Genomic DNA, 13,611 nt, shown 5'->3' on the forward strand with positions numbered 1-13,611 from the left:
CCCCGGCTTCCCCTACCCCCCAGTGTCTTATGTCCATTGGTTATGCTTATATGCATGCATACAAGTCCTTCGGTTGATCTCTTACTCCCCTCCCTTCTGCCCCCCAACCCTCTCTGGCCTTCCCACTGCAGTTTGACAATCAGTTTGAGGCAGCTCTGCCTCTGTATCTATTATTGTTCAAAAGTTTGTAATGGTCTTTATTATCCATGAATGAGTGAGATCATGTGGTATTTTTCCTTCATTGACTGGCTTGTTTCACTTAGCATAATGCTCTCCAGCTCCATCCATGCCGTTGCAAATTGTAAGAGTTCCTTCTTTTTTACAGCAGCATAGTATTCCATCGTGTAGATGTACCACAGTTTTCTAATCCATTCATCTACTGATGGGCACTTAGGCTGTTTCCAGATCTTAGCTATGGTGAATTGTGCTGCTATGAACATATGGGTGCATATATCCTTTCTGATTGGTGTTTCTGGTTTCTTGGGATATATTCCTAGAACTCTCTAACCCACATTTTAAAAAAAAATCTTTACCACAGCTTGAGTGACCGGGCTGGGACAAGACAACCTGCAGGGTCCCTTGCAATTCTGAGCGTCAGGGGTCCTACATCTTGAGACTCTCCCACCAAATTCAGGCTGCACATGTGTTTTTGGACCCACGCAGTAGTTAAAAAAAAAGGAATTAGTTGCCAACATTTGAAAATGGAGAGATATCCCGTAAAATTCAGATTTGACGGTCTTCCTGAAGGATTGGAAGAGCTAGGAAACCTGTTGGTGTTGGGCAAGGAACTTCCTACATAGTAACAGTCACCTGAGCTGTGGCTTCCCACTCCCCTCAGCCCCTCCCCACGTCTTCCCAGTGAGGTCCCTGCTGGCCCCACAGGCATCTGGGTTTGCTTCACCTATTCCAGGAGGAAAGAGATGGGGGGAAAGATGGGTAGAAGACAGAGCCTCCTCCTGGGGGGACGTCCCCATCCATGATTGATCAAGGTGGGCATGAAGGCTGGGCGTCATCCCCTGCCCGCTCCCTGCCTCTAGGCAGGACACCCTTATGGTAGCTAGTAACACCCAAGCCTTCTATCTTGGGATGTCTCTTGAGAAAAAGACTTCAGCCCAGCCGTGGCCACCTGTGCTGGTGTTTAATGGGCTTTGCCCTTTGGAGTATCTTCTTCTGTCCTCTGCTTTAGCTCCTTTTCTGTAACCGGCAGGGTTTTTCTTGCCTCTGCTCACACACCTGTGCAGCCGCCATGGGAAGAGATTATCGGGAAAAGGAAGCCCTTTGCCGCAGCAGTTACTCAGGGAAGAGCCATCTCTTCTATTCTGCTCTGTCCCCCGGGGGGACCCGGGCAGTAAGGAGTGGTGGTCATTGGCTGGAGGTCAGGAAGACCTGTTGGTGTTGGGCAAGGAACTGTAGGCTCTGAGTCTGTTTCTCCACCTGTCATGTAGGGGGTGTCTTGCTAGGTGTGGATGTTGTGAAGAGTGTGGTGGCGGCCGCCGCCGTGCCCTCCCCCTGCCAGGGCCCCCTTGGGCAATCTCAGCCGGGCCAGTGGCTTTCCCCTGCTCCATCACCCAGGGGAAAGCGGAAATGAAACCGGGTGGGCCCCAAACGGAACTGTGCGGCTGTTTCATAATGTGCCTGCTCGGGACCCTCCGGGGGACGCTTGTGCAATATCTGGATTTTCTTTTTCTTTTTAACTCTGCCTAAGGGCAGGGGGGTGGTTGCCAGAAGCCCAGGGGACTTTCCTCTTCCACGTTTTGGGTCACGGCACACTTGGCAGTCTCCCACGGGGCCCGCTGTCCTCAGGGTCCCAGGCCTGTCTCCTGAGCAGAGGTCAGCTTATTGGTAGAAGTAGTGGGAGGAGCTCGGCCTCAGCAGTTATGGGGGGAACCCGAGGAACCTCGAATCTTTTCCTTGTGTTCGGAGCAGCGGGTTCTCCCCTGACTCCGATGGCCCAGCCAGGAGTTGGAGGGACAGCGCACGTGGCCTGGCTCCATCCAAGCTGGGTCCCGGAGGTCTCTTCACCTCTGGGATCTCCGTTTCCTCCTTTGGGGATGGGCATGGCCTCGGGACTGCTGCGCAAATGAAGTGAGAAGTGGAATACTTAGTGCTGAGCACAGCGGGGTTTCGTACTGTTTGTTTGGACTTCTCTGTTGACAGAGACACGTGTTTTTTTGGAGATTGACAGGCATTCTTTCCAGGAGAGGTTTGGGGGGCTCTGCCCTTCCCCCCAGGAGGGCGGGGAGGATGGGGAAGATGACTGTTGCCCTTGGAGTCATGGGTTTTGGGAATGAATTTTGCTGAACCCCTCCCCACTCCCCAATATTCCTATTAATAAAAACATGTTTTCCCAGGGGGGCCCAGTGCTGGAGGGGGTTCTTGGTGTCCAGGCTGCGGAGAGGCCTGGGGCTTGAAGGTTCTTGGCCACCTCAGAGGGTCGCCTGGTTGACCAGCAGACCTACCCCGCCCTGTTGGGAGCCCTTCCAAGGGGCTAGAGTGGCCGAGGCTCAACAGGTCAGGGTGCAGGGACCGGACCGACTTCCAGGCCAGGGGTCTCGCTGCGTGAGGCCACACCCCTTCCTGGTGAGCTCGGTCACGACAGCAGCAGCGGAGACAGCTGCCGTCTTTGCCATGTCAGCTTCGTGGGTGCACCCCCTGAACTGTCACAGGGCCGGGGCGCAGAAGGGCCCACGCTGGGTTCAATGCGCTGCTATCGCCGTCTTGTAATTCGTAGTAACTTTTGAACGAGGGGCACATTTCCATGTTGCTCTGGGCTTGGGAAGTTACGTAGCCACATCTGCTCGTGCGTTACCTTGGTGACCTGAGCGGTGGAGTTTGTTGCCCCACTTGACTGCTGAGGTGTGGGCAGGTGAAATGATTCCCCTGGATGGCTTCCCAGCTGGTGCTCGGGGAGCCAGGGCTGAGGTCCCTGGTGGTGCTGGTTGGGCGGGGTTGCCAGAGGGACGGGCTGCAATGGCTGGCTCACCTGAGAGGGATGCTGGCTGCTGGGCAGGGTGGGTGGTCAGAGGACCCAGCCTGTGGCCCTCCCCAGGGCCTCCTGTCACCTGGAGGTGGAGGGCGAGGCCCTGCCTTCTCTGCCTCTCCCAGCCCCAGTCTCCTTTTGGCCGGAGAGCGCTGGGTCTTTGGCACGGTGATGTCTGTGTAACAGCCTGCGTGCTTCTTGGTGTTGACCTTGCCCTGTCCCCCTCCACCAGCTGTTGACCTCGGGCCAGAGGCAGCTGCTCCTCTGTGAGACGCTGACGGAGACGGTGTACGGTGACCGCGGGCAGCTGATCAAGTCCAAGGAGCGCAGGGTCTTCCTGCTCAACGACATGCTGGTCTGCGCCAACATCAACTTCAAGTAAGCGGCTGGGCCATCACCCCCCTTGGGGACCTGTTTCTGTCCTCGGCCGGCCCCTCTGTGTCAGGGTCCCTCGGCCGGCCCCTCTGTGGCAGGGTCCCTCGGCCAGCCCCTCTGTGGCAGGGCCCCTCTGTGACAGGGTCCCTGGGCCGGCCCTTCTGTGACAGGGTCCCTGGGTTGACCCCTCTGTGACAGAGTCCCTCGGCCGGCCCCTCTGTGACAGGGTCCCTGGGCCAGCCCTTCTGTGACAGAGTCCCTCGGCCGGCCCCTCTGTGACAGGGTCCCGGGGAGCTCAGCTTAGGTCTCTGATACCCCGGCTTCCTCTCCCATCCCTCCTGACCTGCTCTGTTCCTGGTCCCGAGCCAGGAAGCACCTGGAGAGGTCACGGGGGACCCCGGCCTTTGGGAGACAGCTGTCCATTGCACAGTGTGGTCGGTTCTGGTCACTGAACAGCCTCCTGAGTTTTGACCACTTTGAAATTCACGAGATTCTTCCTGTGTCCAGCTGCCCTAGTTCCCATGGCTCTTCCTCCCACTGGACCTCAGTGTTTCTCACACGAGCCTGGGCCTGTCCCCCCACTGCCCAGAGCATCTTCTTCCGCAGGAGCCTGGGGTGCTGCTCCGGGGTCAGAGGTTGTAGAAATGCCCAGGGCCGGCTGCCAGGCTGTGCCCGGAGGGGTTGGAGCCCTGGATGGCGTGAGGGTGATTCTTTAGACTAGAATCTGCAGACTTGTGGCCCATGGGTTGCATTAGGCCTTCAGGAATCTTTTGTTTGGTTCACATAAGCCATTCACCCAAAGATGGAAACAATTGTTTTTCTTGAAAATGTGAAGATCCCACATTGCCCAGGGCACACGGGCCGGGTGCTGGTCATGTGTCTCCTCTACTGCTGTTCACTGTCTCATCAGCTGGTTCGCTCACCTGTATCCCTTGCTTGGCCTTGTAGGCGGTAGGGATGATGACCCTCAACCAAAGGAACTGCAGCTGGACCTCCCCAGCTGGGCTCCTCTCCGCTGGTGGAGGAAAATCTCTGCTCCCAGTGTTTAACGCACTTTAAAAACATCCCAGACACACAGTGTGGCCACAATAGCTAGGACCCCCGAGGGAAAGCAGCCACCGTAGGGGAATCCCGGCCTGACTCTCCCACCCCTGCCTGGAACCCCCATAGGGCCAGCATGCCCACGGAGCCTGGCTTGATGTCACACCCAGGGTCGGCGGTGCACCTGCCCGTGACCATAGCCAGGGTCATGGAGCAGAGTTGGGGATTGTCCATGGTTGCAGATTCCAGGCCTAGAAGGGGAGCCAGCAGGGTTGTTTGGGGACTTCGGCACCATTAACCCACCAGATATTTATTGAGCCCTTACTTTGTGCCAGTCCACAGGTAGGGAACTCGGGCAAGGAGGCCTGTGTCCCAGAGCAGAGCGGCAGTCAGCTTATGGCTGGGCTCACTCCCTCCCTCATGCCCGCTCTCCCACACTCTAATTTTTAAGTCCCGTTGATGTCCTAGGTACCATTCTGACCAACACCCTCTCTGCCCACCTGGCATGATGCGAAAACGAGATGGGGATGCTAGTGGCCCACTTTGGGGGGGATCAGTCTGGGTGATTTGGGGTGAGTCCTGTGACCTGTCTGAGCATCAGTGTCCTCGTCCAGAATAATAAAGGCTTCCTACAGGGCTGTTGTGGGAATAGGAGACTAGAGGCCAGTGCCTGGCCCCGGAAGCAGGCCCTCCATGGGGTCCCCTTTGCCCACACCTGGCCAGCCCTCAGCAGTCATTCCCTGTAGAAATCACTCGGTAACAGTAACCATCTTTCCCTCCTTGTTTCTTTCCTCAGGCCTGCCAACCACAGGTAGGGGTTTAGGGGCTTTGGGGGCACATGATTCTGGATCTGGGGCTGGGGACTGGGCGCCTGGTGCTTTTGCCTCAGCGACGGCTCCCTACCCTGCCCGGCTTGGTTATGGCCTGAGGTGTTGTGCTGGGCGGTGAGGTGCCTGGCTGAGCTGATGTGCTGAGAAGGGGCATCTGGGCTGGCCCGGGGCTGGGGTGCTGCTGCCTCTCCAGGCCTCCGTCTCTCTGTCCCTGCAGGGGCCAGCTGGAGATCAGCAGCCTGGTGCCCCTGGGGCCCAAGTACGTGGTGAAGTGGAACACGGCACTGCCCCAGGTGCAGGTGGTGGAGGTGGGCCAGGAGGGCGGCTCCTACGACAAGGACAATGTGCTCATCCAGCACGCCGGCGCCAAGAAGGCCTCTGCCTCGGGCCAGGCTCAGAGTGAGTACTGCCCGCTGCTGCCCGGGGAGCCCCTGCTCAGGCTCCAGGGCCCATCCGGGGGCCCCCAGGCCACTGGGCCACTGGGCCCAGAGCTCTTGCTGGTTTACAGCCCCACAAACCCACACCCACACCCCAACCTCTGTGAGTACACGCACGTCCCACAGCCACACCTGCACACACTGGACAGGCGCTCCCGGCCCTGCCACTCCAGCCCCACATGCCCTCGCACACACGTGTGCACACACGTGCCTGCACAGGCAATGACTTTGAGTCAGGAAGCGTGACTTCCAGTCCCGCCTGGGCATTGCCTGCCTCCCTGAGTGATGTGGGCAGGTGTCACCGCCTCTCTGTGCCTCAGTTTGCCCCTCTGGACAGCCAGGGTCTCAGGTGACACTAATCCTGCCCCTACACCCTCAGGGACCAGGTCAGGGCTTCCTGGCCCTGCTGGGTCCTCCTTCCCCTGTCCTGACCATCCGCAGGCTTGTTTCTGTCTACTTGCCTTTACTCATTGAGCTCAGGTAGCCCTTCCTCAGGAAGCCTCTTTAAATTCCTTGGGACTGGACCAGGTTCCGCCCCCTGACCCCCACCCTCCCCATGCTCTCAAGGCCGGTGCATTGGCTGCCCGGAGCTGGTTCCAGGGGGTGTTAACAGCCATTTGCTGGATGAATGAAGGGTGCTGAACCGCAGAGCCAGCAGAAAGGAGCACTGAGCCGGAAGCACCTTCCATGGACTGGGAGAGCGCTTGGCTGCACTCCCTTCCCCCACCAACCGGGCTTGCCTCAGGCTCTGGGCTCTGTCCATCGCCTGACCCTGGAGGTTGCCTCATGGGGCTGTTGCTGATTCTGGAAACAGGGCGATTGCATCATTTACTCTCGCCCTTGGGGGAGCTGGACGGACAGCTGCGCCCATGTCCAGATGCTGCGTTTCTTCCCCCTGGTCTGGGAGGCGGGCAGGGCTGCCTGTGCAGCAGCCCCTGGGAGGGGCTCCGGAGCCACCTGCAGCCCCAGATCTCCTCCCCCCCATCCCACTACCCCTCCCCTCCCCCACTCTGCCCTCACTCTGGGACTTCCTTCAACCACTGTGCTGTCTGTGCTTCGTTCCTGAGATGACAGTCATATGCTGCCAGACCCCCTTTAAGGGGAAAAAGAAATTCTCGTTGAACCCCAGTTGGCCGTGAATGATTTTTTATTATGTTGTTATTCAAATGTGTGCAAATATAAGACTAGGTATAATTGACGCCTTATGCTCAGACCCCTTGAACAACCATAAAACCAAAACAAAAATCACAAATGAGATAAAAATGAAGCTACAAAACCATAAAATTCAAATGAACAGCATTAATGTCATGGGATGGGTGATGTTGTTTTGCTGGCACCAAATTGCTCACAATATGGATGTGGCCTCCTACGGGGCGGGTTCTTCGGAGCTCTTGGCACCCACGACACAAGGTACCTTACGGTGACCCGCATTCCCGCCCGCGTTCCTGTCGGGGTCCCTGCAGAGCCCATCTCGCCCTTTGTTTGGTATGAGCCATCGCTTCCCTCCCCTGGCCACCTTCTCCCTGCTCCATGGTGACCATTCAGTTCGCCCTGCTCAGTACCAAGGTCCATGGGAGCCCGGACTCCGTGCAGCGGAACTTGGCTTTGAAGTCATCGTCTCCAGGCGACTCAGGATGTACATCTGAATTTTAGATAATCATCTAAATGACAGCCCCAAATAACTCCCCTCCTGGGATCCCATGGATCTCAGCTTGAGAAACCATGGCCTAGAGAATACAGCCCAAGTTCCCTAGCAGGGCATTGAAGGACTTCCCCATCCTGTCCCTGCGGGTCCCTCTTGCTCCGTCTCTTGCTGTCCATCTCCCAAGCCCCCACACTCCATTTGTATCATCAGTAGAGATCTGGGCATCCTTCCTCCTACCCCCCCCTCCCATCACTGTCTCATTGCTCTGATACCATTCTCCTTAGTACCTCCCATCATCAGTGGTTGCAACCGACTGCTTCCCCATCTTCCCCGTCCCCCAGGTCATGCACTCCATAAGAGTGGGGACCCTGTCTTGTTCACACCTGTCCCTCTAACACAGCGGTTCTCAACCTGTGGGTCGCAACCCCTTTGGCGGTCGAACGACCCTTTCACAGGGGTCTCTCAAGACCATCCTGCATATCAGATATTTACATGACAATTCATGACAGTAGCAACATTACAGTTATGAAGTAGCAACGAAAATAATTTTATGGTTGGGGGTCACAACATGAGGGACTGTATTTAAAGGGCCAGAAGGTTGAGAACCACTGCTCTAATACCTGGAATAGAACCTGGCACATAGTAGGTCCTCAGCATGCTTTTGAACAACTTGCTGTCCACAGGCCTCCTCAAGCCACAGTGCCTTTGCACATGATGTTCTACTTCTTGGCAGTGCCCGCCACTCTCCTGGCCCCATGAGGGCTCCTTGTCTCTTCAGGCATAATTGGTCCTGTCTTCTGCTCGCCTGTGACCCTTTGTAGAGATTGAGTGGGCCCCGCCTCACAGGTGCTGGACTTTGCCTGTGTTGGACCTATGCTCCCCAGTAGACAAGAGCCTGGTAATGTTTCTTTGTCTCTCTGCTGCCATATCTCCAGGGCGACCGCTCTTCTTTTCCGCAGTGAGTGGACACTTGGGTTCTCGCTGGCGTCTTGCGACTCCTGAGCTGACTCGGTCTCTCTCTGCCCAGGTAAGGTGTACTTCGGTCCCCCGCGACTCTTCCAGGAGCTGCAGGACCTGCAGAAGGACCTGGCCGTGGTGGAGCAGATCACCCTCCTCATCAGCACGCTGCACGGCACCTACCAGGTACGCAGCGCTGGCCTGGCCTGCAGGGCTCCGGCTCCTTCCTCTGGGCAGCCCCAGACTCAGCAGGCAGAGTGGGGGCTCTCCTCCTGGCCCAGTCCCCTGACGAGGCTGTGGCTCTGAGTTCCCCCACCAGCAGGAGTGGCTACGCCCCCTGTCGCTACCTAGCAGTCTGGTGTGTGGCCTCTGGTTCAAGTTGAAGCTCTGGTTCAGGTTGAGGGGTGCCTGGCTGCCTGGTATTTTTTGTTGTTGTTTTCTGCACGGTGGACAGTCAGTCTTGTAGCCCCTTCCTGGCGTTGCCCTAGGCTGGAAAGGAAGCCGCGAGGAGGGTGTGTCCCTCTCAAAACAGGGGTGTCAGGTGGGGTCTGAACCAAGGGCCGGGCAGCCTGCCCGCAGCCCAGAGCCCAGGGGAGCCGGCCTCCTGCTTGTCTTCTCTCCCCTGGGGCGTCCCAGGTGCTGAGGATCTGGTGTGGCTTTTGGGGAGCTAGTGGGCTGTGTGGGGACTTCATTGGCCTCCTCCGCCCTAGAACCTGAACATGACCGTGGCTCAAGACTGGTGCCTGGCCCTGCAGAGGCTGATGCGGGTGAAGGAGGAGGAGATCCAATCGGCCAACAAGTGCCGCCTCCGGCTCCTGCTTCCCGGGAAACCTGACAAGTGAGAGGCGGAGGGGCCGGCGGTGAAGTGGGGTATTCGGAAGGGGCCCCTGGAACTGGTCCGTTTGCTAGTATTGCTGTGATGGGAGGGGTGTGCATGCACCGTGGCCATGCCCAACCCCGAGGGGCCCCTGATGCTCCAAGGTGGGATGCCAGTGTGGTGACAACTGACTTCCGGCTGCCTCTGGCCTGGCCATAACCCCATTCATTCATGTATCCATTTGGCAAACAGTTACCAGGCAACTGCCCTTTGCCAAGTGCTGTTGCCCTGAGGATACGGCACCAGAAACACAGAGAGAAACACTGCTGAGGCTCCCGGAGCAGGTGTCTGATAAGGCCCGTGGAAAGCTGACCGGGTGGAGCCTGGACAGGGCCTCTCGCCTCTTAGCCGACAGTCGGCCAGGCACCTCTGGCTTTGCTGGGCGCCCAGGCCGAGGCACCTGGGCTGGGCTGCAGTGTGGCCTGGCCGCTCTGGGGGAGGGGCCTTCCTCCTGGGGCCATGGTGGGTGGAGGGACCCCTCCCCTAGGGGACCAAGGCTTTGCTGGGCAGGCCACCGGCCTCCCTGGCCACACTTGGCTGCTCTGAGCAGAACTTTCTCCCAGGTATGGGGTGAGGGAAGAGCTGGGTGCTGGCCCCGGGGGAGCCAGGCCCTTGCTCTGAGCACTCACACTCCTCGCCCTTCTCACCGAAGGTCTGGCCGTCCCATCAGCTTCATGGTGGTCTTCATCACCCCCAACCCCCTGAGCAAGATCTCCTGGGTCAACAGGTTGCACCTGGCCAAGATTGGACTCCGTGAGTAAGGCCCCAAAGAGAGCACCTTAGGGGGCAGGGATGGGAGAGGGGAGGTTTGGGAGTGTATGTATGTGTGCGTGGGGGGCGCCCAGGCTCATGGAGGAAGGAAGCTCCTGAGCTGGGGGGGAGGTGGGGCAGCTGGAGCAAGGGTTCTGAGTCTTGAGCCTGCTCAGTGACCTTGGACAAGTCACTTCCTCTCCAAGCCTCAGTTTCCCCATCTATAAAACAGTGGGAATCGACAGATGGTAAATTAGTGGTTGTCAGGGACCTGGGAGGAGGGGGATTGGAGAGGGACCGCTAAGGGTTTTTTTTGTTTTGTTTTGTTTTGTTTTTATCAACTTAAAAATTAGCCTGCTATATTTGATCAAACATTCAATTAACTCACCCCTAATGCCTTGGCAGGGCCAGACCAAATAAATGATTTTGTGGACCTCGTACGGCCCGAGGGCCAGACGGTCCCACCCGGGATAGAGGGACAGAGACAAGGCGCATGGAAGCCAGAGCTGCGGAGTGTGGAGTGGGGCGGGCGGGGCTGGCACTCAGGAGCTGGGGTCCTTTTTCCTCTTCTGGAATCGCCGGAACTTGCCCTGAATGGCCAGGGCAGCCTTCTCTGTCTCCGGCGCTGTCAGGTCGATGTCCACCTCCTCCTCCCCCCCCTCGGCCTTCTTGGCATTGCCAGCTTCCCCTGCAGGTGGTGAGATTCCCGCGTGAGTAACCCTGCACAGCCCAGCCCTCCTCCAGGCCCCAAATGCCGAGGTCAAGCCCACCCCTGTGGCCTCCGCGAGCCCTCGGAAAGCCCAGTGTCGCCTGGAGCCAGAGGCAGGAACCCAGGCTCCGGGGAGCTCCGCTGCACCTGCACCAAGACCACAGGTGCCTCTCACCACCTGTTCCCGAACCTACAGTCCAACCCCAGAGCTCATCATGTTCGCCTGGGTCTCAGCGGTCAGGTCGCAGCCCGTCTGTACCCTCCCCTAAGGGTACAGACAAAATTTTGTTTTGTTTTGTGTTTTGTTTTGGTGGGAGTGATAAAAATACTCTCAATTTTGGGTGATGGTTGCCCAGCTCTTAATATACTAGAAACCAGTGAAGTGTACACTTTCAAAGGGTGGGTTTCATGGTAGCCGAATTATATCTTAACAAAGCTGTTATCCAAAAGTGATGCAGGTTAGACTGAACGGGCTTTCTACCATGGGCCTCTTTATGATTCGTTTCTCCTGTGCACCCCGATAAAATACAGATAACGGTGGACACCTGCGTTCACAGAGCGCTTCCTGTGAGCGAGCGTTTTCCTAAGCATTTTGCTCACCGCCTTCGTTTCACATCCGCAGTCACCCTAAGCGGCAGGCCTGTTTGAGCCCCTTTCACAGGCGAGGGCTCGGAGGCCCCGAGCGGTGCTGTGACTTGCCTGAGCTCATACAGCAGGAGGGGCGGGCCCTGGGCAGCCAGCCGCTCCTGTCCATCCCGCTTCCTCCACTTGGCGAGTTTCTGTCTGCCAAACCACACTCATTAAGTTATAATTACTTTATTTGTGTTTTTTGTAAATTGACAAAAGGCCCGGGTCCTTGCCGATCAGAGCTATTATTCCTCGTGATGTACCGGAATTCTCATTTGCTGGTTCCAGCCAATAGCGGTGATTGCTTTTTTGGTTTCTGCTGTGATCTTTTCTAGATAAGTATATATTTCCCAATAGGTTCTGCAACATTTCCGGAAAGGGGTCAGGACTTTCGTCAATGGCTTTCGTCAATGAAACAACGATCTATGGAGTCTCTACAGTAATTTTAGGCAGAGGGGGAAAAGAGCAGTGATAGAAACAGAAAGATCCCTACCCTCAAGGAACTCATGATTGATGAGGGGCAGGCAGACTTTACACGGGGAGCAAACCATCAGGGAGGGGGTGTGCTGTGAGGGTACAGAGCTGGGTGACCTGACTGGCACCAAGCCTGGGGGTTGGGAGTGCTGTCACGGAGGGCATCTGAGGAGGTGACATCTGAAGCCATGCAGAGCTTCAGGAAAAATGGTCCAGGCTTGAGAACAGCAAGTGCAAAGGTCCTGGGGTAGCCAGAGCTGGGGGATTGGGCAGGTGGAGGCGGGGGCAGGTTTTCCAGAAAGCCAGGGCAAGGTGTATGGAACTTGACAGGGAGTATTTGTTGTAGCACCTTGGGCCGGACAGTGGCATGGCCCGGGTTCTATTTACGCGAATCATTCTGGCCTTGTGCAGAGGGCACGTGGAGGTCGGGAGGGCATGGGAGGAGGCTGTGGCTTTGGAGGAGGAGCCAGGATCAGAGGCATCTGCTCACCAGTCCCTTCTAGATCCTGGTGCTGATGGTGCACAGGCCTCTGTTGGATGTGTCTTCGTGACCAGGAGGGCGGAGGAAGGATTGTAAGCAGAGGCTGTTCCTGGCCCTGGCGGAGGACTGTGGGAATGCTGGCCCAAGGAAAGGCTAAGCTGGCCCCGCCCCTGCCCGCTCAGGCCACACCCCCGCTGGTGCTGCAGTTTCGTCTTGGGCAGATGCCTCCGCCCGCCCGTTCCTGCACCTGCTCCAGAGCAGGTGAATCTGTTGGAACCCAGATGCTTTGCGGGGTGGGGCTTGGCGTTGGTGGGGAGGAGCTGACTGACAGCCTCGCAGTCCTCGCTGCCTGCGAAGCCGCTCAGCCGCCCTGTCTGCGCAGTGTCACTGCAGCAAAAAGTTTTAATGGAACGAGAGTCATTTCAAATCTTATTTGAGTGCCTGGGTTCCCCTGGGGCTTGAATAATTTGTGCACTTTATTTTGCCAGTTTGTTTTTTTTATCTGCAGTGCCTGGTGGGGAGGGGAAAATAACACGAGCCCATTAAAATATGTTTAAAAAATTTATTCACAAAGGATGTTATTCCTTTAATTCCCCCCCTGTATCTTCCTCTCACCCTGACTGCACGGGGGCATATCTCACAGGGCATATCTCGTGGGGCATATGTCACAGGCTTGGCCCGGGGCCCCTCCCTCGCTGCCTCTGCCTCGGTTGGTATTCCAGCCCTCAGCCCTCCCAGGAACACCACTGCTCCCCCTTGCGGTGGGTCCACTGTGGAGGTCTGAGCACAGCCCAGGTATGTGCCAGGAGTGCTGTAACCCTCATGTCCTTTAACCCTCAACCTGAGGTGGGGACCTGGCCGAGCCCTCACTGGAGGTGGGTCTGCCCTCCAGGACGGGGCCGAGGTGGCCGTGGGCATGACTTGGGTGTTACCCAGCTGGGTGACCATGGCCGCTCGCCTGGATCCCAGGGGAGGGGTGTTTGGAGAGGACGCGTGGTGATGTCCTGCCAGCCCCACATCTGTGCCGGGAGCTGTGAGAGGGAGGGAGGGAAGGCAGTCGGCTGTTCGCGGGGCAGTGACAGAGGCACGGCGCTAGGTCTGAGCAGGGTTTGCCAGGCAGGGCGGTGGTGCTGTGGGGGAGCCCCATGGGCCGGGCCCTTAAGCGCAGTGCTAGGCAATACTCTCCACCTCAAGGATGATGGCCAGAATGGGCACTCTTTCCTGAGTGCCTGGGGGACGCCAGGCGTTATATCCATTCCTCCCAGTGCTCACAGCAGCTGCAGACGGTTGGAAAGATTCCCCCATTTTCCAGATGAGGCCACAGCCTCTGAGGGCTGAGTGTCCGCTCAGCCTGGCGCTGAGTGAGGCTGAGTCGGGATCTGCCAGGAGAGCCGGCCGCCCGCAGCCTGTGGGGCCGTTCTGCGGCCT

General features: G+C 57.6%; 1 protein-coding gene across 1 annotated transcript in view; it reads left to right on the forward strand.

Annotated features, from left to right (window-relative positions):
- ARHGEF10L (Rho guanine nucleotide exchange factor (GEF) 10-like) overlaps positions 1-13,611 on the forward strand; it is a 103,353-nt gene that overhangs the window by 48,722 nt on the left and 41,020 nt on the right. The window contains exons 16-21 of the mRNA XM_005858738.2: positions 3,213-3,358; positions 5,193-5,207; positions 5,444-5,625; positions 8,336-8,451; positions 8,976-9,103; positions 9,795-9,895. Of these exons, the coding sequence (XP_005858800.1) occupies positions 3,213-3,358; positions 5,193-5,207; positions 5,444-5,625; positions 8,336-8,451; positions 8,976-9,103; positions 9,795-9,895 (688 nt within the window). The remainder of the gene's footprint in view (positions 1-3,212; positions 3,359-5,192; positions 5,208-5,443; positions 5,626-8,335; positions 8,452-8,975; positions 9,104-9,794; positions 9,896-13,611) is intronic.

This window comes from Myotis brandtii, unplaced genomic scaffold (genome assembly GCF_000412655.1).
Source record: "Myotis brandtii unplaced genomic scaffold, ASM41265v1 scaffold1204, whole genome shotgun sequence".
Lineage (NCBI taxonomy): Eukaryota > Metazoa > Chordata > Mammalia > Chiroptera > Vespertilionidae > Myotis > Myotis brandtii.